General features: G+C 46.6%; 1 protein-coding gene and 1 long non-coding RNA gene across 12 annotated transcripts; one reads left to right on the top strand and one right to left on the bottom strand.

Annotated features, from left to right (window-relative positions):
• Nucleotides 1-602: 602 nt before the first annotated feature.
• PNPLA4 (patatin like phospholipase domain containing 4) lies at nucleotides 603-26318 on the top strand. 11 transcript variants are annotated; one of them, XM_053202039.1, is made up of 8 exons: nucleotides 603-852; nucleotides 2414-2598; nucleotides 6070-6164; nucleotides 6332-6467; nucleotides 15666-15746; nucleotides 18200-18265; nucleotides 21994-22115; nucleotides 25111-25204. In XM_053202039.1, coding segments are annotated over exons 1-8 (858 nt in total). In that variant the 5' UTR covers nucleotides 603-680; the 3' UTR covers nucleotides 25112-25204. The 11 variants fall into 11 exon arrangements, 10 of the variants coding, with proteins under 10 accessions (XP_053058014.1, XP_053058016.1, XP_053058017.1 ...); XM_027050599.2 differs by lacking the exon at nucleotides 21994-22115 and adding an exon at nucleotides 25984-26318 and having other exon boundaries at nucleotides 695-852; nucleotides 25111-25263; XM_027050603.2 differs by lacking the exon at nucleotides 21994-22115 and adding an exon at nucleotides 25984-26318 and having other exon boundaries at nucleotides 812-942; nucleotides 25111-25263.
• On the bottom strand, nucleotides 5609-20843 carry LOC113596622 (uncharacterized). The gene is made up of 5 exons (XR_003417422.2): nucleotides 19732-20843; nucleotides 17282-17436; nucleotides 13473-14047; nucleotides 6689-6769; nucleotides 5609-5995 (listed from the first exon to the last, which is right to left on the bottom strand). It is a non-coding gene; the product is annotated as an uncharacterized LOC113596622 (long non-coding RNA).

Below are 26318 nucleotides of genomic sequence, written 5' to 3'. Positions count from 1 at the left end.
ACGTCACCTTCCCTTCCGGAAACTCCAAGGGCAGTGAAAGCCTCGTCACCTAAGGGAGTCGCGCTAGGCTTAGACGTTAGGGTGTCTTCAGGACCCCCGCTCGCTCTCAGAAGGCTATTTAGGAGCACGAACACCAAAATCTGCGCACCCATCACATCCGGGGCTCTGGCTTACAGCTAGCGCTGTGGGCTCAGGTCCTGGCATCCCCAGTGCCGGAGGAAGAAAAAGCCCAACGTGAAGGCCATTTGGGGAGCCCCCCCCCAGCCTTCACTTTCGGGCCAAGACACTGGCACGTGTTTCAGATTCTCCCATAGTAGCTGCGGACACGGTAAATCTGTCCTTCGACAAAGGGAACCTGGAGAACCTTCCTCCAGGAATTCCAGCCTCGCTTATTCTCAGATTAGACAGAGAAGCTGGCTCACAGGGGATGCCAGCGGGCTTGGCCACCAGGTCTCAAGACTATCCGGAGCCAGCAAACGAAACAGAGGCCGTCTATTGAAGGCCGGTGCGGGAGGGGCACGAGCTTTACGGTTTAGCACCAGCTTGCACGTCAGCATCCCACTTTGCAGGTTTGTCAGCGGAGAAGTTCACGGGGGTGAGGCAACCCGCGCAAGGTCACAAAGCCTAAGGAGCCTGAGGCTGTGCACGCTGCCCCAAGCCACAGTCCGGCCTTTCCAATAATGCTTACGGAACAAGTAGAGAGGGGCGCTGAAGAGCAGCCAGGCGTCCGACCACAAAGCCGCCCGTGGACCCCGCCCTTTGGGCCAGCAGGACCTCCCCTAAAGGGGAAGGGGGAGAAAAGGAGGAAAACCACTTCCGGGAGACAGCCGCGAAGAGGGCCAAGCACTTCCGGTGCGTAGCGACTGAGGGTCGTTCAGGGTCAGTGAGCTCGCAAGCGAGGGGTCAGCTAAAAAGCGCAGAGGGACTACAACGCATCGCTAGGTATGGGAGACAGCAGGACTGGGGACGAAAGTGTCGCCGCTTACCCGCGTCCGGGGACGCCCGGGTCAAGCGTCCCAGTGCGCGCCGCCATGTTGAGTCCAGTGGTTTAAATAGCGTGGGCGGGGCCGCGGGAGGCGGGGAGGCGGGGGGAGACGTGCGTCAGCCTGACGGCTTCGGAGCGCCGCGCGCGTAGCTCCGCCCCGACCCCTTCACGAGATCTTCCTGGGCAGGCGCGCCGCGAGCGTGGGCCAGCCCCGATGGGCGGGGCCTTGTTGAGTGACGGCCAGGCCCCGCCTTCCGGTTAAGGGGGCCGCTCAACGTGGAAGTGCCTCAGGCCTGCATTGGTAGGGCGGAGCTCAGGGCGGGCGCGGGGCGGGCTCCAGCCCCTGGAGGTCGCTCCCCCGGGTGGGTGGGTCGGAGCTGGGCCCCAGAACCCTGTCTGGTGTGGCGGCGATCCCCACGCCACCGCCCCCTGGCAGCAGACGGAAGCAGGGCCTGCGCTGGCAGGCCTCCCCGATACGGAGTGCCCCCACTCCACTTTGCAGATAGTAAACCAACCCCAGGGCTCGACTGCGGTGAGGCTGAGCCTCCTCCCGCCCGCAAGGGTGATCTCAGGTTCCTAAATTCGAGGCCCAGGCCAGGTGCCTCATTCGAAGGCCCCGGAGTTGTGGGGGGGGGGGGGGGGCGGTGGGCAGAATGGGGGTCCTCCAGGTGAGCAGCGTTGTGGCTGCTTGATTTCATCCACGTGGTGATGCCAGGTGCACTGAGCCTTCACGGAATACTTCTATCGTTCACTTTATCACAAGCAATCAAAGGAACGGGTGCGCTTCACATACCTTGGAGCCTTCAGTTGCCCTTGCCAGTCATGACCTTAGTTTGTCCTGAGAAACTTGGTGATGAAATATATGGCATTAATGAATAATCGCTCATTGCCTTATGGAATAGTCGTGGGCATCAGTATTTTTTTGGTTTTGTTTTGTTTTGAATATATGGATGCTTGCAATGGAAATGTGGGGCAATGGGAATGAGGACTTTTGAAATGTAGTGATGCATTTGCAAAGAACACATGTACCCTTCCTTAGGAATTTGCTAGTATAGGCCGATTTTACCTTTCACTATAGCAGCCCTGTCTCAAAAGTACAAAGGTCAAAGGAAAAAAAAGCCTTGCCTGTTGTAATTTGATGTTTCTTGCCGAGTACTTGTACATTGCATAATATATGTGATGAATAAATATGGAATGTTGTCATGTTTTTAATTAATAAAACTATATTGAGTCAAGGGGAAAGGGGAAAAAGTTCTCCTGAAAATTTTGAGTATTTAATTAGACTTTAATTGAAAATACTGTGCTTAGCACAGAGAATTATATATTTAAAGAAAGCCTTGGAATGATGACTATCCTAAGACTCAAGCCATGTGGAATAAGCTATACCAATTTACAGCATTTTTGTCTTTTGTTTCGTCAATTTCACAGCTCGAATGAAGCACATCAACCTGTCCTTTGCAGCATGCGGGTTTCTGGGCATTTACCACTTGGGGGCAGCATCGGCACTTTACAGACATGGCCGAAAGCTCCTGAAGGATGTCAAGGCCTTTGCAGGGGCTTCTGCAGGATCCTTGGTTGCTACCGTCCTACTAACAGCACCAGAAAGAATAGAGGTAATTAAGTGGTAACTAGGCTGTGTTCCTTGTCAGGAAATTAAGACCGAACCACAGAGATGAACGTTAGCTGTGCTAAGGTAACTACAGAGAAATAATCCTTTGCCTGGGTAACAGAAAAGGTTAAGACTTTTCTTTAAAAATTTAATTATTAGGGATCTGTGCTCTACATACGGGAAGGATTATTTGGGGTGACAGACAAGGAAACAAAATGCCTTTTTTTTTTTTTTTTTTTTTACTCTTGAGTATTTAGTCTTAAGATTCCAGCTCGGTTTCTTTCAACCAAACAATATTTGTTTTATCTGATCATGAGAACACAGGGCCTGTTTTCAAGGCCCTGAGCATGTGGCCGATAACGCTTTGTTCGCTCCTATTGACAAACAGTTGTGTAAATGAAAACGCGGGCCAATAATTTCTATTAAGTGGAATGATACAGGGGTTTTATTTGTTTTTCATTCTCAGTCAGACGCCATGAATTTCAAGCGATTTATGCAGAAGTAATGAAAATAAGCTTCCATTACAGTTATATGCAGTGAACATATAACTAAGGTGTGAACACCCCCTAAGTTGGCAGAATCCTATGGTTTGGATTGCAAAGTAGTTCTATTCCAGAACTTTTTGAGGCAGGGGTCTACTAAGAGATTGTTTCCTCCTCCCTAGTGCCGTCTTTTCTGTAGGTGGGGCAAACTCCCAGCTATGGAATTGAGTGGGCTTGATTTTGAATCCTCAGATTTTGAAATGTTTTAATTGTGGGGTCCTGGGTGGCTCAGTCTGTTGAGTGTCCACCTTCAGCTCAGGTCATGAGCTCACGGTTCATGAGTTTGAGCCCCGTGTCGGGCTCTGTGCTGTCCACGCACAGCCTGCTTTGAACCCTCTGTGTCTCTCTCTCTCTGCACCTCCCCTGCTCGCTCTCTTTCGCTCTCTCTCAAAAACGAACATTAAGAAAAAGAAATGTATTAAGTGTGATTTAGAATTAACGTGATTTGGAAATTCTGCCATAATACTGGCACTTACCTGAAATTCTGTGATCAGATAGTGACGATTTATCTGGATTCGAGATTTGATATCATATTGAAGCTAGATTACCTGTTCTGTGTTTTTCCAATGAATTGGAAACCCATCTTATCGTCTAGTTGTGTTGCTGTGATTGGGTTGGTTGGTAGGTTGGTAAAGGGGTAAGACTTATTGGGTGTTCACACTGGAAGGTGGAGAATGATTCTGTGTATTAACCTAGAGCATCCGCATTTCTCCTTTTTCCACATAAATTTTCAGCCATGTGGTTTAAGGTTATTTTATTTCTCTTCTTTTCAACACTTGAAATACACCACCTGTAGGATCGCTTTGAGTTTTTTAGCACACTGTTTTGTACTTAGTCACATCCGTGTTAGCTCAGCTCTTGCTGACGGTTCCTCGAGCTGTGTGGTGTTGTGACAAATACGTGAGTAATTAATCCAGTTCAGAGCGTATGCATGTATAATTAAGAGGAGCACCTGATGCTGGGTGTATTTTAGGTGGCAGGCAAATTTAGATGTTGATATGTAAGAGCTCAGTGCTTCAAGCCTTTCCTCAGCCCTCACAGTTTGCCAGGCACAGTGTTAGCACACAAAGTCCATTCCTTAATAAGTTTCCATTGTGATCAGGGGTGTGTGTAACTAAAATTAACATAAAAAAGGAAGTTAGGTGGGCCATCCAGCTTAGTGGAAGGAGCACACACTTGGGGGGCCGTCTTACGGGGGCTTCCTGATGGCGGCCCGTGTCCACTCCCACTGCTGACAGACCACCCACCTCACAGCACTTCTGGTGATTTTACCCAAACACAACTCTGATTCTCTCATTCCCTCGACTTTCCCCCACCCACCCACCCACCCACCCACCACTCCCGGCTCTCTTTTGACTCAGCATAGGATCCAGATTTCTAAGCATGCTTCCCAAGGCCCCAGGTGACTTAGTCCTCGCACGGCTCACTGATGATGACCTTCAGGTCAGTGTCCCTTGCTGGCCTGTGCTCACAGATGTCTCTGTCTTCCCCATCTATTCCCATCTCCTGTCCAGCTCCTACGCATGTCACACGCTGTGGGAGGCTCTGGTTAACGCTCACTGTGTTATTTTTCTTCTTGCTGCTACGATAAAATGTTTTAGTGGCTCAAAACAGCACACATTTATTCCCTTCGAGTTCTGGAGGTCATGATTCTGGAAAGGTCTCGCTGGACAAAATCAGATCGTCAGCAGGGCCGCGCTCCCTCGGGAGGCTCCAGAAGAGAATCGGTTTCCTTGCCTTTTACGGTTTCTAGAAGCAGCCTGCATCTCTGGGGTCACAGCCCCTCCCTCACTCTTTCACCTTAAGCACGGCACCTTCAGATCTCTCTAAGGCTGATACTCCTGACAGCCTCTTTCACTTACAGGGATCCTTGTGATTATACTGGCCTCACCTAGGCAATCCGGGATAAGGTCCCATCTGAAAACCTTTAACCACATCCGCAAGATTGCTTTGCTCCGTGAGGAAACATGCACACAGTGCAGGGACCAGAATGTGGACATCTTTGGGGATGAGAGGCTTCATTCTGCTTCTCACGCCTTCACGGCGCTCTCACAGTGCTCTGGGCCCCACGCACTGAGGCACCGCTATGTCTCATGAGGGCAAGGGATCTTTGTATCTCGTTCCGGCTGAGTCCCAGTGCCTCGGACCCCATCTAGGTTGGTTAATGTATGAATTAATAAAGGAAAGATAGACCTGGTTCCAAATCCGACTCTGGAGGATTTTTGCTGAAAAATTGAGAAGGAAGCTTAATCTTTCCAAGCCTCAGTCTTCTTACCTGTCAAGTGGGGTGATTATATCCATCTTGAAGGGTTATGTGAGCATGAGCTGACAGACACTGCATCCATGGATACCAGCACATTAGGCACACCCCGCTCCCCAAGTCCGCGCCCCTCAGAGACTGTTACAAACAAATACCAATGCCCGATACTGGACTCTTAACACAAACGGCAGCGATCATGACTCCCCTCTCAGTCGTTCACGGTATCATTAATAATCAGTACTGTCACAGTCAGACTGTTCCCAGAGGCCATAGAGTTGGGATGGGAGAGGAGGTCAGTCGTGTTGGAAAAACGTGTAGCAGAATGGGTCCTAAGTGAGCATCAGAATTGAGACTTCAAGGATTCCCCAGATGTGGCTGAAGCCATCTGAACTCGTTTGAAAAGAAAAGAAGGGGGAAAACAAAAAACAAAAAGATGGGATTTTGGAAAACACAGAGCCTGCCCGGGGACTAAGAACGATGGGTGAGGGCCAGGTCAAATGGGGATTCACGTACCTGTGAAGGAAAGGGGCCCCCAAACTCTAAGGGTTGGGTTTACAGGGTGTAGGGTCCAGGGCTCCTTGTGTGATGGCCACAGCATTCTGGAAAAAGAAGGAGTTGTTGTCGTTATTGTTACATGGAAATCACAGGGTCACCTATTCACTTTCTTTTCCAGGAATGTAATGAGTTTACCTACAAGTTTGCCGAAGAAATCCGAAGGCAGTCTTTTGGGGCACTAACACCTGGCTATGATTTCATGGCCCGATTGAGGTATACCTCTGTGTATAGAACATTTCCCCCAAAGCCTGTGAAGACGCAGGGTGGAGGACACTCTGTGTAAACCGTGGCAGGCTCAGCACAGAATCCTCTCTTCTAAAATATTTACAAGGCGTTCAATAATTCAAGGTGAGTGACGCGAGTCACTTTTTCTTCTTTAGAAGCGGAATGGACTTGATTCTCCCTGCCAATGCTCATGAGCTGGCCCACAACCGACTGCACGTATCTGTCACCAACACGAAAACCAGACAAAATTACCTGGTCTCAAAGTTTTCCTCCAGGGAGGACCTTATTAAGGTAACACAGCCGCATCTCACGTTTGAGGAATTCGGCGAGTACTGATTTAAATACTTCTCCCAGCAGTGAGCATCACCACGTTCTGTAGATCTAGGTTTCATATCACACCTGATAGATGATGCGCACTCAACAAATCATGTGTTTGGGGATCGATTGACACTGGTCACAGTGTCACACAGCGTCACTTGGGTGCAGCTGAGCAGGGTAGCTGTACTCAGTACCTTGAAATGACGTAGCTGGTAGCTTCCAGTTCACGTAAGACTTCATCCACACGTTGCCTTATTCGGTCCTTCCCAGGCCTCCTGTACATCAGGGAAGACAGATGTGATTACTGCCCTTTTACTCTTCTTTCACGGAGGAGAAAGGGGTGGAGAGATTTTGCATGACCTGCCAGTGGGAATGCCCTCTGGACCCCAGGTCTCTTGGCTTTTCAGTCTCATGTCCCATTGGATTCCCCCATTTTGTTTTCATGCTTTTCTATGCAAACGCATTGGAAAGTTGCTCACTGGTGGATTTATTATCTCTGGGAAATACTTTGGCTAAAGTTGCAAATAACAGTGTGCTTGGTAAGGTAATACATCAAATATTTGTAAATTGGAAAGAGTGCACTTTTCTTGCAGAAGCTGGGCAGTTTTTTTCTTTCCTTCCCCCTTTGTGGGAATCATGGCCAGCTCTGGATGACATGATGGAGGATGTGTGTTTGGTTACAGCAGTGGGCAATGGATTTGGAGCGACTGGTAAAAGTTCCGCCTGAATTACATGATAAATGCATTGATTTTTACTATCGAATCATACTGTTCGAGTTTTACTGGGTGAATGATATAATTTGAAATACCTAATGAAATGTTGAACTGACAAGCGAAATTACTTTGTGACTTAATAGATTAGAATATTTTTACTTGCTGTGCTGACTGTGCTAGTCTCTCGCTTATAAATTAATAGTCTTTGTATCTTAGAAAAAGACATTTTTCTATAATCTCACGGAGACTTGCAAAGTATAAAGGGAGAAACTGGTCAGTGCACACGTGAATTGTCACAACGTGCTGATGCCAGTACAGATACAGGAGGCTGTCAGTGTGTTAGAAGACCTCTTCTGGTTTGCACGGGAGCAGGACTGCAGTCGCTGTGTCATAAAACAGGTGGACTTCATTCCAGTCACTTCCTCCTCATTGCATCTGTCCTTTGCCTACCCTGTCCTCACTGGCAGAGCCCTGGTGTTTCCTGTCTCCCGTCCTACCTTCTTTATCCCTGTTCACCCGCTGCGGATTTTCCTGCTTTATGACTTCATTTTTACTGTCAGTCTCTCTTCGCTACAATGTAAGCTCTGCATGGCCAAGAGCTCTGCTCTGTTTTCTCCGCTCTCATAGTCCCGGCACCTGGCACGGCTCAGTGAGTGACTATGCATGAATACGTAAACGAACTGCAGAGGCATCTGTCACAGTGGCCTCGTTTACGGTGAAAGAACAAAGAGTCTGGATCCTCCACGTAGAGTGACCTTTACAAAATAACTTAGCTGGGGCACCGGGGTGGCTCATTCAGTTAAGCTTCCGACTTCACCTCACGTCATGATCTCGTCGTTCCCAAGTTCGAGCCCTGTGTTGGGCTCTGTACTGACAGCTCAGAGCCCGGAGCCTCCTTTGGATTATGTGTCTCCCTCTCTCTCTGCTCCTCCGCTGCTCGCACTCTGTCTCTCTCTCAAAAATGAATAAACATTAAAAAAAATTAAAAAACAAAATAACTTAGTTGGTCAATGGCCCTGCTGGGAATACAGCCAAGGTCTCCAACATTCTACATGATTACGTGTAGATTATCATATGGTGGATAAAATTATCCTCCTCTGAATTACTTCTTTTTTTTTTTTTTTAATTTTCTTAAGTTTACTTATTTTGAGAGAGAGAGAGAGAGTGCAAGCGGGAGGAGGGCAGAGAGGGGAGAGACAGAATCCCAAGCAGGCAGAGCCTGACACGGGGCTCGAACTCACCAACCACGAGACCATGACCTAAGCCAAAATCAAGAGTCAGACGCTTAACCGACTCGGCCACCCAAGCGTCCTGTCTCTCAATTCCTTTTATGTGGCAGTGTGGTTGGCTGAATAATGGCCCCCAAAGATGTCCACACTCTAATCTCCAGCACTTGTGAATGTGTCACCTCACGTGGCAAAAAGAATCTTATAAATACAATTGAGGTAAAGATCTAGAAATGGGGAGATGATCCCAGATTATCTGGGGGGATCCGAACTAAGTCTGTGAGTCCTTACAGATGGAGATCTTTCCCGGATGCCAGGCACCATTGCTCCTTCTGAGCCTTAGAGCCCTCTTGGAAATAGAGCACACACAGAGAGGGCGCTGTGGCCGCTCCCCTCCGACAGCCAGCAAGGCACAAGGGGACTCCTGTCCAGCAGCCTATGCAACAGAACTCTGCCAGTATGTGAATGAGCAGGGAACACTCCCCCTGCAGCCTCCCAGAAGGAGTGCGGGCCAGTCCCAGCTCACTTTTAGCTCCAGGAGAGATGCCGATCACTCGACAGCATGAGGACGGATTTGTGTTATTTTAAGGCTCTCAGTTTGTGGTAATTTGTTACAGTAGCAACAGCAACTATTGCAGTAAGTAAACATGATTTTTTTTTTTCAATTTCCTTTGTTTTGGATAATAACTATTCAGAGAATTGGTGTAATTACTTGAGTTCATTGAACAGAAGAGAAACAGTTGACACAAATGTGTAATATCTTGTAAGGAGAATTATGGAATAATTAACATTTATCCTAGGTTCTACGAGAAGCGTTTTAAATGTTCAGCTGAACGCTCTAACCTTTTTCAGAACGGAAAATAGGAAGGATAGATATTTCCTTGATGGTAGACGGTGACTGTGAAATGTCTGATATCCGTGCCTGGAATACTTGGGAAACATTTGGTTCCGGAGTATGACTGGCAGAGACTACATGAGGAGAGGAGAAGACTCGTGGAGGGGGAAGAAAGCCCGCTCCCTTCTGGGTGGGGACGTGACCAGCTCACGTGGTCTGGGTAGCAAAGAGGCCAGGGTTGGAATGCTCTGCGAAGTGCCACGTGCAGGGTGGCCCTTCTGACCACGTAGAGACGCGGGGAAGGAGAGAAGGAAGCTCAGAGACAGCTTTTCCACTTCCCTCACGGGGAGATGGGGAGACAGGGAGCCGCGAGGCCTCCCAAAGCCAGGAGGGGAACCAGCCCCACGGTGCACAGCTGGTCTCCTGGGGGCCTTGTATACCTGGGTCTGAACACAGCCTTGGGTTTGCTTCCTGGGTTTTTAGGTTGATTTACTTATTGTGAGAGAGACAGAGGCAGGGAGAGAGGGAGAGGGATGCCAAGCAGGCTCCGTGCTGTCAGCACAGAGCCCGATGAGGGGCTTGATCCTACAAAGCATGAGATCACGACCTGAGCTGAAATAAGAGTTGCACGCTTACCCGACTGAGCCCCCCCAGACGCCCTACCATGTTGCATCTCCCACCCATTTTATCATTAACTATTTAAAACCCTCACCAACTAGGGCTTTTTTGGTGTTTGTTGCTGTTGTGGTTGTTGTTGTTGTTAATGCTGGGCTCCTTATTATCCACCAGCTGACTGCCAGTTCTCATTACGGAGCGGGTGCCTGTGTAAAAGTGTTGCCTGCGTGGGCGCACGCAGACCCACCTGGAGTATTACATGTCTTATGTGCATCTCCCAGTGTTTCTATCCCGGTCTGCCATTTCCTGGCAGTGTCCTCTGGGGCTAATTATGTTGGAGCCTCAGTTTGTCCAACTGTGGAATGGAGGTGAGAAGTCAATCTGTGTCCCCATGGAGAGCACATGGAATGGAGCATGGAAGAGGGTGTTGCAGCAGTAAAGCCCTGTGTGCATGTTGGTTAAAGCCAAAATTCAGTAAACGTTAAACAAATAAGGCACTCAGCCACACACGTGACCGGTTAACATGTCCGTATGAGTCTGTTGTCAAATTTGAAGTGTCACCGCCTTCTTTCTGGGGAGTACAATTCACCTTTGCTTACGTATTGCTTTCACTTCTTACTTATCATCTGTGTTCACGCACAGTGTGCTCACGTAAATCTATAACATCTCAGGAGATGCATTACTACCCAGTTTTGCCACCTTGTGGCATTTAATTTTACACCTCTTTACCATTAGCTTCGTTTTATAAATGTGCTTTTGTGCGATGACTCATGCTTAACTTTCATTAGTTAAGTCCGCTTTTAGTTCCATAAAACATTACTCTTTGACTTGATATCTGTGCTGATAGATTATTTTCTGTGAACCTCCGTTAACCAGTTATGTGGTCCAAAGATTCCCTTAGCGTTGGATTTCCATAGTGTTCTGCATCTTATGTCCACAGTGATTTAACTCAGTGCTGTGGTCTGAACGTTTGTAGCCCCCCCATTCCCGTTCAGTGAATGCTGAATCCCTGACGTGATAGTGCCAGGAGGTGGACCTTTGGGAGGTGAACAGGTGATGAAGGTAGAACCCTCCCACCTGGGATCAGTGCCCTGATAAAAGAGAGCCTGCACAGCTTGGTCATGCTCCCTGCCTCGTGAGAACACAGCAAGAAAGAGGCTCTCAGCACGCACTGCCTCCACCTTGATCTTGGACGTCCCGGCCACCAGAAATGTGGGAGATCGATGTCTGTTGTCTATCAGCTACCCGGTCTGTAGCTCCCAAATGGACCAACACAGGAAAATGGGGCGCTTCCATAACACATATCTACGCATTCGGAAGCAGCTTTGGAACCGGGTAGCAGACGGAGGCTGGGGGGGCACTAGAGGTACATGCTAGAAAGAGCCCCCGTTGCCATGAATGGACCTTTAGAGGTGATTCTGAAGAGGACGCGGAAAAGAACGAGAAGAGCTGGAGAGAGAGCCGCCATATTCGTAATGAATCCCTACGGGGCTGGAAACAGAATTGGTAAGACTGTGCGTGGCACAGCCATTCTGATGAGGTCTCGGAAAGAAACAAGGACATGTCCTCAAACGCTGTAGGAGCAAGGCCCTCCTTGCTATGAGGGAGCAAAGAACCTGCCTGAGCCGTGTTCTTGTCCCAGCGTTTTCTGCAAGGTTGAACTTGGAAGTGATGGAAATGAATACTTGATGAGTCCTCATTCCAAGCAGAGCGTTGAAGGAGCAGTCTGGTTTCTCTTGACTGCTTATGTAAAATGCAAGAAGAGAGAAATGACTGAAAGATGGAATTGCTTATCAAAGGCAAGGTAGAACTTAAAACTTTGGGACTTTCTCAGCCTGTCCTTATTGGAAAGAATGACAGCCTCTTGGGAACAGAACTGAAAGAGGTGGCTAAACCAGTCATCTGATGAGGCTGTTGTCAGCCTTGTAAAGAGAAGCCAGGACTATTGTCCCAAGACAATGGAAGTATGACCCCTGAGGCATCTCAGAGAGGTCACAGGAGGCCTGCCCGTCTCATCAGAAGCCCAGAGAATAAGGGCAAGTGTAGACGCACCCTCACCTCTCACAGGCCAGTCCTCCCTGCCTTAGAGCCATGGGAGAGGGCCCACCATGGAGATCCCAGACAGAGCGCAGTGGGCAGAGGGTTCCAGCCCCAGGGAGCCTCTGGCGGGAGACTGAGGCGCAGAGCCAGCACAGAGGTGGGGCCCAAGCCCTGCCCAGCAAAGCTTCAGGGGCAGGACCCTGCCCCCATGGGCTCCTAAGGCACAACATCAAGCCACGGAGGACTACCCTCCAGCCTTCAAGTCTAGTGACACTTGCCCCCTTGGGTTTCAGACTTGCTCTGAATGCTTCTTCTTGCCTTCCTATTTCTCCCTTTGGAAGGGGACCTTCTCTGCTGTGCCTTCTCACCACATTTTGGGGAAACGCATAACCTGACTGATCTAATAGGTTCTCAGCTGGACAGCAGATTGCCTCAGGATGAACGGTACTTCAGGTCCCACCCAGAGTTGAGTTAGATGCTATTTGTGTGAGGCTTTGAGCTTTAAACTTGGGAGTGGATGCCAGAACAACTTAAGACTTTTTTGGGTACGGGGAGGGGATGAACATATTTCGCATGCAGGAAGGACATGAATTTGGGGGAGCCAGGGGTGAAATGCTAGGTCTTGAATGTTTCTGTCACCACAATTCACGTTGAACCTAACTCCCATGAGATGATATTAGCAGGTGGGGCCTTTGGGGGTGATTAGGTTATGAGGTCCGAATCCTCATGAATGAGAACAGTGCCCTCATAAAGTGACCCCAAAGAGCACCCTGGCCCCTTCGGCCACATGAGGACACAGTGAGAAGATGGCTGTCCATGAACCAGGAAGTGGGCTCTCACCAGACACCAGACCTGCTGGTGCCCTGTTCTTGGACTTTGTGCTCCCCAGAACTGTGATAAACGTGTATTGTTTAGAAGTCCCCCAATTTATGGTATTTCGTACAGCAGCCAGAGTTGACTAAGACACTCCGTGTTGGGGTTTCCCCCCAATGTTTGTATACCACTATAAGTCACACGTGTGGTCTGCAGGTGTTATTTTGTGCAGAACTCATTTGTGCTGAGTATGCCCCTCCCCCTAGTAGTGACTGAGCAGAGACAGGGAGGCACTTGTGAAGTGTGCTACCAGACCAGTAGGAGATGGGCCCCAGAGGGAGGATCCCTTTATACAGTGAAACCAGAGCCCCGAGGGGCCCCCTCCCCCAAACACCTCCCTTGTTCTCATCAACCAGGGACATCCATTTGGGGTGCCTCACCCTTTTTGGGGATGAATTATGGGGGCAGATAAAAATGTATCCTTGGAGGATGAATTCCACTGATCATTTCTGTGGGCCGGATGTGTTGAGGAGATCAACACCACGTTGAGGTCAGTTTCTGCAAAGGCATTTGGTACCTTGGTGATGGAAAGCCTAGCCCTCGTCTTCGGCGGAGTGCGGGTGGGACCACTGACTTCTCAGTGCCTTAGCTTCTCTGTCAGTTGGAATGCACACTCCCACCTACCCCACAAATTGCTATGCAGACCAGCTGCAGTCATGTGTGTGGGGGCACTTACCAACTCAGGGGCCCTTGCTCTCCAGGCTCTTGTCCCGTGTGCCATAGGTCCTTAGCGATTCCTTTACTAGCGGGCCCCGTTACACATTATCCCGGGAATTCTGGGCTATCTTTCTTCACAAGGAAACATGCAGCCAGGAAATGCAAGCACATCTTAATATCAGCCCTCAGCAAAGTGTGACAAGGGAGGTAAATCCTTTGTTTCTAAGAAAGTCCTAGGTCACTTCCTCAGCCGAGCAGACATGATTGTGAAGTTAACTGTGCCATGGCGTGCTGGTGGTGGCCGCTTGTGTGCATTAGGACCAAGCGCTGAATTCTTCACGTTGTAAAGCTGGTGGACGCAGGTAGTCTGAGCTGGTCATTTGACCCAAGTGAATGCTCGTGGATCGATAGTCCCAGGAAGGCTTTCGTGCAGAACCGTGCCCCGCTTGCGAAGAACCACCCTCTCTCCATCGTGCTGAAGTCCCGTGTTGCCGCACGCTTAGCGAGAATGCTCTTACGGCAAGATCTTCGCACATTTCGCCTAGTGAAGGTGAACGAAGGCCTGATGTAAGATTGTTCATTATCCTGGGAAGCCTGGGAAGATAAATTTGACCGTGTCTTTGAATTTCAACTACACCAGCAGGTTCTGAATAAATAGCCAGCTCCTCATTAAACTCCACAGCAAACTTTAGGCATAAATGAAACTTGTTGGGAATTCATTCTCGAAGGAAGCCAGGCCACATAATTTTCTAAACACCCCTTTTCTATAACATGTAAAATGAAAAGAGCTAGTCAGAGCGTGCATTGAATATGCACTTGGCGATGCTTTGTGCATTGCTAGAGGATGTCACTAGCTTTTATTTTTATCATTGTGTATTTAGTAAGAATGAGACAAAAAAGCAAATCAACGTTCTGACCTCTGTGCACTGTTTAAAGTACTGAGTCCTGTGATGGGCCATGGATGGCAAGACCCAGATATTACATCCGTGTGTCAGCCACAACGCTATTGACATTTGGGGTCTGATACTTGTCTGTGGTGGGGGCTGGCCTGTGCACTAATAGGTGTGTCGAAGCATCCCTTGACTCTACCCACTAGATGCCAGTAGTAACCATCCCCCCACCACCACACACACAATTGTGAGAAATAAAACTGTCTCCAGACATCGCTAAATGTCCCCAGGAAACAAAGACACTCTTCCCTTCACTGAGAAGCTCTACTGTATGTGGGTGGAGCTTTATTGGTGAGAAAAATTTCACTGGGAAAACAATGAGGTAAGACACGCTGTATGGACATGTTTAGACCTACTGTGTCCTATTACATGGCCTCAGAGTGTGAGTCTTCGCCTCTTTCCTTCAAACGTTCCATTTGCTTGCAATAAAATGGCGGCAAACAGACCACGAATAAGATAGACCACTTCGTTCTCCACTGTGGAAGCTAATTTTCCCACTGAACTTGGTCCGATATGCAAACCAGCAGCCCACATGCAGGGAAAGTGAGTTATGTCAGAATAAATACATTGATTTGGAGGACTGACAGGTATTTTCTAGTTCACTGCAGTCCTCATAGCATTTAGGAAGATTCGTACTCTTCTTATCTGTAGGAAAGTAATTGAATAGCATTTTTCAACCAAACACCGAAAACACTTTCAAGCATTAACTTGTGAACTTTACATTATACTCTGACATGGACAGGGGGGAGGGAAAACACATCATTCTGATTCTAATGGTGGTGATTTTTTTTTTTTTTTGCAGGGCACATATGATTATTTATGCAGCATAATGAAATAAATCGTTATATTTACATAGTGTCTTTGGTTCTTTAAAGACTCTTAAGTACTGTAATTTCACAATATGTCTGCTATCCCCAGAGCGTTTCAGTGATTACTACATCACCATGTTGCTTTTTGCCAAATTACTTCATTAAATAGCCACAGCGTGTCTACAAAACATACCTAGGGCCTGTAATTGTTTTTTTTTTTTCTTTTTTTTTTTTTTTAAAGAGTAGCCAATTGATGATAGAGCCAAATTCATTTAGGGTGAATGCAGTGACAATGGAAACCGTGCACAGCCTTTCTCTGGAAAACACCCAAGTGCTGTTGTCGTGGGGCCGAGAAGGTTGGCTCTGAGCTGTCATCCCCCACTGGCTTATGGAGTAATGCCCCACAAATCACCCGAGATGATATTCACTCCTGGTTTCCTCTTTGTATAACAGGTTTGTCTAGCGTCACAGCTCACCATTCTATCAAGCCACACATTTGAGGAGGAACGCGGGAGCACCTGGGCAGCTCAGCCAGTTAAGCGACTCTTGATTTCAGCTCAGCTCATGATCTCACGGTTCATGGGATCAAGCACTAAGTTGGGCTGTGTGCTGACAGCGCAGAGCCTGCTTGGGATTCTCTTTTTCCCTCTCTCTTTCCCCCTCCCCTGCTCGCTTTCTCCCTCTCTCTCAAAATAAATAAACATCAAAAATAGAAGAGGGATGCTAAGGACAGGCATGCCTACAGTCTTGTTTGTAGATGGTTGACAAATCTCATGCAAGATTGCCATTGTACTTTGGTTTGATGATCTGTCGTCAACATTTTGCAATTCTTTTTTTTTAACTTTATTTATTGATTTTGAGAGTGTGCATGTAAGCAGGGGAGGTGGAGAGAGAGAGAGAGAGAGAGAGAGAGAGAGAGAATCCTAAGCAAGCTCCATGCTGTCAGCACAGAGCCCAATGTGGGCCTCAATCTCACAAACCATGAGATCATGACCTGAGCAGAAATGAATAGTTGGATGTTTAACTGACTGAGACACCCAGGCACCCCGACATCTTGCATTTCTTAATACCTGTGTTTTCATTTTTCACTGGGCACAAAAATGACGTCGCTGGTTCGGGCACCCGGCACCAGCCTGGAACAAGAGTGATATGGGATGCGTGTCAGTCCTTTCCTTCTTTCCTGCTAGAGTCTTGGTTTGTGCTGTTCTACTACTCACACCTGACGCCCCAGATGTTTCCGGGCCACCTGTCAGGAGCCCGTTGCCATGGGGACTGTTAGAACCTCAGCCCTTGTGCTCGACACGTCCCCAACAACATGGGCGAATCCTTGCTTGTCCCACTGAACCCCATCAAGGGTGCTCATCTGCATTCCTGCCGTGGGGTCGGGGAGGTAAAACAGGCATTTGTGGGGTGTGAGAAGGCCCGAGAAGGCCTGACCGACCATGCAGGAGGCACAGACCCTGTCCCTTCAGCACTTTTCAGCAGCGAGGAGCCACGAGCCTTGGTAAGAGTTGGGACCACTGCACAGAGAAGCCAGTGCCAACTTCCAGGTACACGACGCAGAAACAAAAGCGGTCCAGCCAGGTTACACCCCACAGAGGACGCCTCCTACAGAAAGTGCAGTTGCTGGTGACTGGATCTGTCGTTACTCACAGTTCAGAATAGACATATTGGCCTTGGAGAGCTGACCTCAGAAAACATACCTACACTATTGTTTCTCTGGGGAAAAATGCTCTGCGAGTTGTAAATAATTCTAAGTAGGCGATTTGCAAATCAGTTGTGGGGCCGTAATCCATTTCTGAATAATATACGCCCACCCCACCCCTGCCAAATCTCATGAAATCCTTGACAAGAAACAGTTACTAGTTGAAAGATTCTAGCTTAAATATTCAGTATCTACTGCTGTGTCTTTCCAAACAGAACAGTAGTGATTTGGAGACTGCACTAGAGAAAAGAAAAGAAACATGTAAATGTCAGAAAAGCTCCCAATGCCCAAGTTCTGTTGGAAGAAATGGTAATATTCTAAATGGCGACCTTTTTCGCCTTTTTCAATAGAAGATAACGCGTACCTGCTGTCCCAAGCTGCTGCCGTCGCATTATATATGCAGACCATGTTGCTAGCACATGAAATGTGTTGCTCCCGTTAGCAACATCGTGGGGACAAATTAGAATCCTCCCAAGGTGCAGGCTGGTCTCCTCTGTAATAACCAGAGGGTTTGCTCCTCTGAAAAATAAGAGTGCAACCTTATTTTTATCTTTTTCAAGTAAAGTCTACCCCCAACATGGGGCTTGAACTCAAGACCCGAAGATCAAGCCACACGCTCCACAGACTGAGCCAGCAAGGCGCCCTCCACAGTGCAACCTGAGAAATGATTTTTATAGCATATGACAGAGCGTCATGAATAATTTATTTGCAGCCTGTACGTGCTCACGAATGTAGACTTCCCTGGAAGTTAAATTTGCTAATGACCTGGTCGTCTACAATTAAAATAGCGATTTTACTCAGGTGAAGTCAGTTGAGTCACAGAACATGGAATCACACCTCTGTGTTCATGGTCTTTTCAGACAGTAGAAGTGTCACCTTCTCCTTAACCGTGTGTGCTGTGCAGTTGAAATATATAGAACTGGGGCGCCTGGGTGGCTCAGTCGGTTAAGTGTCCAACTTTGGCTCAGGTCATGATCTCACGGTCCGTGAGTTCGAGCCCCGCGTCGGGCTCTGTGCTGACCGCTCAGAGCCTGGAGCCTGTTTCCGATGCTGTGTCTCCCTCTCTCTCTGCCCCTCCCCCGTTCATGCTCTGTCTCTCTCTGTCTCAAAAATAAATAAACGTTAAAAAAAATTAAAAAAAAAAAAGAAATGTATAGAACTTAATCTTTTACAGTGAACATTGTTATTTTTGGAAAAACGTAACATGTTTTACTAATACATCAAGTGTGTTTTGTGTGTGAACGCTTACACTTGCGGGCTGTTTCTCTGTTTCCTCCTCCAGGTTCTCCTGGCTAGCAGCTTCCTGCCCATTTACGCGGGCCTGAAACCAGTGGAGTACAACGGGCAGGTAACCTTCTTGTAACTGATGAATCATCAGGATTCCCTGGATTAATACGTTTCCTTTCAAGGATCCAATTTTATCATTATGCTGGTGATTCCAAATCAGTTTATATGATTTTTTTTTTTTTTGTAAATAATTTTGTTTTTAACAGAAAAGAAATCAAGTACGGGAGGCATGGCAGCAAGACCTCAACACTCAGAATGATGGGGATGCCCCTTTTTCCATCTGGTTATAAATTTTGTCCCTTTTGTTAAAAGAAAAAAAAAAGACTAGAAGAATTTTTAAAACAGTAAACTCCTACTTACAGCCCCTTCAGGCAGAGCTGAGCTGCCAGCTGGGAAAAGCCTCAGGGCTCTGCATGTGACCACCCCCCCCCCACCAGCACCCACTCCTTCCCCTTCCCCAACCCCCACAGGAGCCCCCCCCCACCCCACCCCCCCCCCCCCCCCCCGCCAGGCAGCAAGCCCCTCCCCGGCCCTGGCCCTGCATGTCCCCTGCAATCCAGGACTGCTCTGTTCCCCTGGGCCCCCCCCCCCCCAACTCCAGGCAGGAGGGAGGGAGAGAGAAAGGGAGGGAGGGAAAGGTGAGCTAATACCTGCCATCTGCTCTCAGGCGGGGCTGTGGGCCAGCTCCTCTCTGCCTTCTGCAGCCGCTGCAGTAAAGGTTCATTATCCTACCTACCCTCTCTGGCTCCTGCATACAGGCGCACCCTGTAGAACAGATACACTGTCTCTCTAACACATGCCAGAGATCCGTATTTATAAGCAAATACACTAACTACTTAGCACACACCAGAGATAGGCATTTTAAAATCAAAGACAGTATCTATTTCAAACATACCACAGTTACACATTTTATCAAATAAATTATCTACTTAGCACATACCAGAGATAGGCATTTTAAAATCAAAGACAGTATCTATTTCACACATACCAGAGTTATGCATTTTATAATCAAATACAGTATCTACTTCGCACACACCAGAGATACGTATTTGTAATCAAATATAGTATCTATTTAACCCATACCAGAGCAATACATTTTATCATCCAATACAGTATCTACTTAACACATACCAGAGATACATATTTACAATCAAATATAAGCATCTATTTAAAATATACTAGATATATATTTATAATCAAATAGAATATCTATTTAACACATACCAGAAATATGCATTTTATAATCAAATACACTATTTAACATATACCACAGATATGTATTTATAATCAAATACAGCATCTATTTAACACATACTAGAGATACATATTGTATAATGCAATATAGTATCTATTTAACACATAGCCAAGATCAGGCACATATTCACAGATGAATAAATGCCATTTGTTTTATTTAGTATATATATACATCATATGCACTTACTCCTAAGTGAGTACATGAAAAATGTTTAATATCTGTCATTCATTCATTCACTCACTCAGGGACTTCGAGGGCCCTGTGCACAGTACCTCTACTCAAGGAATTGGTGATCTCACAACAAAGGCATCGATTTTTGTGATCTCACAAGCCCTCCTGATTTTCTTGCTTTGAGCATTCTTGGTCTTTCCAGGCCTTTGCCGTGCTTCCTGTACACTTCTGGGCCCAAATTGGTCTGCCCCAGGACCGTTGTCTAAAGGGACACACGGGGGGAGAGAGAGGCACAGAGATGTTAAGTAACCGGAAAAGCCGTGTAGATGCAAAGTTGCAGAGCCTAAGAAGGACAGTTCAGTTCAGCTCTGTTTATAGCCATAGGCATATAGTCCAAACAGAATGCTAAAACCCTCTTTGTGACTGTTTAGAAACTAAATATACACTGATCTTTTTTTTTTTTTAAGAGCAACATAAAATAATTTAAACATCAGTTCAGGGAAAGCAGCGTTGGGTTTGTTTGTTTTTTTTTTTCCCCTACTGTTGGTACTTTCTCTCAGACCTATCAGGTATTTAGTGCCCAAGGAGTGTGAGCTATGTTGCCATCTAAAGATTTGAGAGGTACTGTACTTTATTGTAATTACTTTAAGTTCAATAGCATTTTCCCTCCTATTATAGGATAGGAGTAAAAGTTAACATTTATTTTTAGCTATAAATTTTTATTAAGATGGTACCAAAATCAATGTTATCTTATAAACTAACTTTATAATGATCTGAAATGTAATGATTTTACTTCAAAGTATGATTGTGTAATATATAATAATGATAGAAATGGCTAAACATAGAATATACAATAATGATAGAAATGGGCAAAAAAAACCTCTAAGGTGTCTTAGAGATGACATGTTATGAAAGGGGGGTTGGGGAGTCAAGAGTCCCCAGAATTGCCAATGTGATCAATAATTAAGAGGTAGCAATTGAGCAGGGAGGATGTAGATGTAGCATGTGCTAGAAAGGAGGTGGGAATTTCAGAAAGGGAGGGTGGAAGCAAGGTTACAAGAGCTGGGGCACCTGGTGGCTCAGGCAGTTAAGTGCCAGACTCTTGGTTTCGGCTCATGATCTCACGCTTCGTGAGTTTGAGCCCCACATCAGGCTCTGTGCTGACAGTGCAGGGCCTGCTTGGCATTCTCTCTCTCTCTCTCTCTCTCTCTCTCTCTCTCTCTCTCTCTCTGTCTCTCTCTCCCAAAATAAAATAAATTTTAAAAAAAAGTTACAATAGAGCTGAGCCCCAGAAGCCAAGGATGCTCTAACGCTATGCTAAACAGTTTCCTGTACAAATACTAGTAAAGGTATTATGAATGAGGTGCAGGTGATAGAGGCTTCTAGCTTTCTTCCACCGTGAACTTTCCTCTCCTTCCTTATGACAGAATCAGAGTGGTTGGCTGGACATTTCCAGACTTCCATTGTAGCTAGGTGAGGCTCCCATTTAAGTGCTGGCTGGTGAGCTATAAGCTGGATTACTGTGGGACTTACAGGAAGGGAGCTTGTATACCTTTCTTTACTTCCTGCTGCCCAGAACCTAGCTGTGATGACTGAAACTGCAGCAGCCATTCTGCATCATGAGGTCACCAATCCCACCATGGAGATGGCCGCAGAGTGAGCTGGAAAGACGTGCCCTGAACGACTTGGGGAGGCCACCTTTACCAGTCCACTCTCCATTTTCCTTGTAATGGAAAAAGCAGTACAACTCATGCTGTTATCGTTTTCTCTTGGCTGCAACAGAACCCCCTCACCTGTCATGGGATGACTGCGCTGTATTTTGCAGACAAGGAGAAAGGGAGGGTCAGAGATGTGCATTTGACTTCACAGAGGTCACCTAGCTAGTGAGTGGGCACCTTTCCCAGGATGATCTCCAGTGTTTGTGTCTCTGCCGTGTCTCCTGCCCCAGTCTGCCTAGTTTGTTGCCCATTACCCGTGTCTGTGCAAAGTAGACATGTGACACTTACTTAATTTTAAGGTCTCCTGAAAGCATCAGGTTTCCGTTGTGCTTTACTGCTGTCCACAAAGAGGGGGTCCTGAGCACACGGTGAGTGACAGAACCCTCGGAGACCTTGTGCACGTATGCACACACTTACCAACATTCTGGACTCCTTCCGTGCTCATCACAGATGCTCTTTCAGCCTGAGAGCCTCCCACAGTTTCTGTAGGATTCGTAGGCCAGCTTGCTTGCTGGAATCTTTGCATTTTCAGCCAAACACAAACTTTGATTTAAATGCAGCATTTGCCAGTGGGTGTGAGCTTTTCCTATGACTTAACTTACAGAAAAAAATCCCATCATGCTGAAAACACGTCTCCTGTTCTAGGTTTTAGTGTTTTTGTGGAAGTCAGGTCTTGATTGGTTGGCGGGATTTGGTGGTTTTTCTGAAGTGACTGAGGTGACAGCAGCAGCAGGGGGCAGAGCAGTGCCCTGTGGTGGTGTGGCCTGGTGAGTATACCATGTGGCCCACTTGTGCGTTCTCGCTCTCTCTCTCTCTCTCAAAAATAAGCATTAAAAAAAATTTAAAAAAAAATAAGTTTCATACTTTCGTAAGGCAGAAGATTAACTTAATAGACAGTATAATTCCTTCCTAACCTGTCTAGTAGTTCTTTGACATAGTCTGATGTCTGTTTCCTTTTCCTAATGTTTTTTAATTTTTTTTATTTTTTTAATGTTTATTTATTTATTTTTTTGACACAGAGAAAGAGACAGAGCATGAGAGGAAGAGAGACAGAGAGAGAGGGAGACACAGAATCCGAAGCAGACTCCAGGCTCTGAGCTATCGGCACAGAGCCCGACGCGGGGGTTCAAGCTCACGGACCTTGAGATCGTGACCTGAGCCCAAGTCGGACACTTAACCGACTGAGCCACCCAGGCTCCCCTTCCCTAATTTTTTTTAAAAGTTATTTGTTTATTTAGAGAGAAAGAGAGGGAGAGAATCCCAAGCAGGCTCCACACTGTCAGCACAGAGCCTAATGCAGGGTTTGAACTCACGAACCATGAGATCATGACCTGAGCCAAAGTCGGACTCTTAACAGAATGAGCCACCCAGGAGCCCCTTCCCTAATTTTTTAAAAAGTTATTTATTTAGAGAGAAAGAGAGGGAGAGAATCCCAAGCAGGCTCCACACTGTCAGCACAGAGCCTAATGCAGGGTTTGAACTCACGAAGCATGAGATCATGACCTGAGCCAAAGTCAGACTGTTAACAGAATGAGCCACCCAGGAGCCCCTTCCCTAATTTTTTTTAAAAGTTATTTATTTAGAGAGAAAGAGAGGGAGAGAATCCCAAGCAGGCTCCACACTGTCAGCACAGAGCCTAATGCAGGGTTTGAACTCACGAACCATGAGATCATGACCTGAGCCAAAGTCGGACTCTTAACAGAATGAGCCACCCAGGAGCCCCTTCCCTAATTTTTTAAAAAGTTATTTATTTAGAGAGAAAGAGAGGGAGAGAATCCCAAGCAGGCTCCACACTGTCAGCACAGAGCCTAATGCAAGGTTTGAACTCACGAAGCATGAGATCATGACCTGAGCCAAAGTCAGACTCTTAACTGGATGAGCCACCCAGGAGCCCCTTCCCTAATTTTTTTTAAAAGTTATTTATTTAGAGAGAAAGAGAGGGAGAGAATCCCAAGCAGGCTCCACACTGTCAGCACAGAGCCTAATGCAGGGTTTGAACTCACGAACCATGAGATCATGACCTGAGCCAAAGTCGGACTCTTAACAGAATGAGCCACCCAGGAGCCCCTTCCCTAATTTTTTAAAAAGTTATTTATTTAGAGAGAAAGAGAGGGAGAGAATCCCAAGCAGGCTCCACACTGTCAGCACAGAGCCTAATGCAGGGTTTGAACTCACGAACCATGAGATCATGACCTGAGCCAAAGTCGGACTCTTAACTGGATGAGCCACCCAGGAGCCCCTTCCCTAATTTTTTTAAAAGTTGTTTGTTTGTTTGTTTGCTTGTTAATTTATTTAGAGAGAAAGAGAGGGAGAGAATCCCAAGTGGGCTGGGCTCCACGCCGTCAGCACAGAGCCTAATGCAGGGTTTGAACTCACAAACCATGAGATCATGACCTGAGCCAAAGTCGGACTCTTAACTGGATGAGCCACCCAGGAGCCCCTTCCCTAACTTTTTTAAAGTTCTTGTAGGTCTCCTGGCTTCCTCTTCTAAGACCTGTTTTTAGTACCCTGTTTATGGTAGATAGTCATTAGCCGCTGAATAAATGAATGAAGAACAGAAACATATTGAAGGTCAGACTTGTATTTCTTACTCAGGAATCTTCAGTCAGCATATCTGGCCTCTGAGTGTGCATCCTCAGAAAACGCCACGTTTTCACAATTCTTGACATCAATTTGGAACAAGCATGAGCATTTTCAAGAGGAGGTCTGAGCTAACAAGTTGTCTGGTTTGGTTTTTTAAGTGATAGCATTAGCATTGGCAATGGCCTAATTGGTCATAATAACAGAAGAAGATCATCTCTAGAACTGATGGTATGCACATCACAAGACAAGCTGTAGGGTGTTTTTTTTTTTCTTTTTTCTTGTCTGAATTCGAATTCAGGCAATATTTTGACTGTGTATTATCTAGAGAAAATTTAACATTGAATTATTCTAGTCTACTGAGCATTTTGCATGGGATATGGATTATTAATTCTTTCATTACTGACATATTTGTGGGAAAGACCGTCGTGGAATACTGTTACTACGTATTTGTATGTAACTATTACCATAATTCTCCCACGTCTATTTCTTCGTGACTTAGACGTTTCACACAGATAGGCGGTGCAGTCACCAACACAGTCAACAGTAAGTGGTAACTGGCCTGGCGACCGGACAGTTTAGGCTTGACGGGAATCTGGATATCAAGTCAGTGATTCGGACCGAGAAGGTCTTAGTTTTCAGCAACATCCTAAAAGTTTTTGCACTGTCGGTTTGGAAAAACATGTTAGTGTTCCAGGGAATATTTTTTTTTATATAAATTTTTTTTTAATGTTTATTTATTTTTTGAGACAGAGAGAGACAGAGCATGAATGGCGGAGGGTCAGAGAGAGAGGGAGACACAGAATCGGAAGCAGGCTCCAGGCTCTGCGCCATCAGCCCAGAGCCTGACGCGGGGCTCGAACTCACGGACCGCGAGATCGTGACCTGAGCCGAAGTCGGCCGCTTAACCGACTGAGCCACCCAGGCGCCCCTGAAAGTTTTTAAACAATTGGAGAGGTTTCCTGATTTCTGTCAGCTTCTCATTCTATGGGTAAATGATCTGTGTAGAAAGATTTAAAAAATCACCCATCAGATTAGTCCCCATAAACAGTAATTGAAGCGCATAGAAGAGGCTTCGATGATATTACAAGGAAGGAGTCCTGTTGAAAAATCTGTGTTTATCTGCTCCACGTGGGACGTGTCTCATGGACATGTGCCGACACGGGCTGTTTCTTTCCACAGAAGTGGGTGGATGGAGGCCTCACCAACGGCCTTCCCATCCTCCCTGTCGGCCGGACGGTGACCATCTCACCCTTCAGTGGACGACTGGACATCTCCCCGCAGGACAAAGGGCAGTTGAATGTGTACGTTAATGTCGCCAAACAGGACATGATGGTGAGTGATGTGTCCAGTGATATTTGAAGTCACCTGCCTAAGAACTTCCACACGCTTCCAAAATGGTGGAAGCTCGTTGATAATGTTACGTACACACTGCGTGTTCTCGGTAATATGGTTTTTTACTAGTTTCCAATACATGTTATGCATACGGACGTGAGTATGCAGACCTGTCACCATTTACTGTCCGTTTGTGAAAAGTTCTCTCTCTTCACTTGTTCAGGTCAGTAAACTAGTGGGAGAATTTCAGGGCAAGTTTAAATTAGATCGTTTATTGGTTTAAAAACATGGTGATAATTAAGTGTCACAAAGTATTGGAGGAAAACTCGGCTGAAGAACGTACATATTGACTTCCTTAACCTCGTCTAATCGTTCTCACCCCGAGGTGATATTACACGTAGGAGACACTGGCAATGCCTGGACACGTTTGCTTCTCACATCTGCTAGGCACTCCTGGCATCCAGGGGGTAGAGGTCAGGACTGGTGCCCAACATCCCGTGATGCGCAGACAGCCCCCACAACACACAAGTATGTGTCCCCAAGCACAAGCATCAAGACCGAGAAGACCCTCATCTAGCCTGTGGGTGAAGTTAACCTTTCAAGTTGGATTTTTCTCCTACAGACTTTTTAAGCCCCTAATTGTACCTGTGATAAGAAATCTCGGGTTACATGTCCCTGTACTGTAATGTCTCATAGCTTCAATTTGTCTTTCTGTTCTAGCTGTCTGTGGCTAACTTGGTGAGGCTGAACCAAGCCCTTTTTCCACCAAGCAAGAGGAAAATGGAATCTCTGTATCAACATGGCTTTGGTGACGCCATTAAGTTTTTACTTAAAGAAAATTGGTTTGAATAGAAAGCTTCAAAGTTTATAATGCAAAACAGATTTCACGCCTTTTTTTTTTTTCTCATTTTTATCCACATGGCTTTTGATGGATGTTTCTAATTAAATCCCTTTTTTAAAAAGCCTATCAGGATTCTTGATTACTAGTTTTCGTGTCCTTTGAAAGATTTAGAAGGGTCAGCAATTTGGATAAACCATGGAATGTTGAAACAGGA

This window comes from Acinonyx jubatus, chromosome X, assembly GCF_027475565.1.
Source record: "Acinonyx jubatus isolate Ajub_Pintada_27869175 chromosome X, VMU_Ajub_asm_v1.0, whole genome shotgun sequence".
NCBI classification, from domain to species: Eukaryota; Metazoa; Chordata; class Mammalia; order Carnivora; family Felidae; genus Acinonyx; species Acinonyx jubatus.
The sequence above is the reverse complement of the archived record's forward strand: the minus strand, read 5'-3'. Positions and strand labels throughout refer to the sequence as shown.

Excerpts from the sequence above, each read along its gene's own strand:
- PNPLA4 (XM_053202039.1), top strand. The coding sequence starts at position 681 with ATGCTTACGGAACAAGTAGAGAGGGGCGCTGAAGAGCAGCCAGGCGTC. Across the intron at positions 2,599-6,069 it reads CAGCACCAGAAAGAATAGAG|GAATGTAATGAGTTTACCTA; the intron begins GTAATTAAGTGG and ends TTTCTTTTCCAG. Across the intron at positions 18,266-21,993 it reads CAGTGGAGTACAACGGGCAG|GTTTTAGTGTTTTTGTGGAA; the intron begins GTAACCTTCTTG and ends CTCCTGTTCTAG.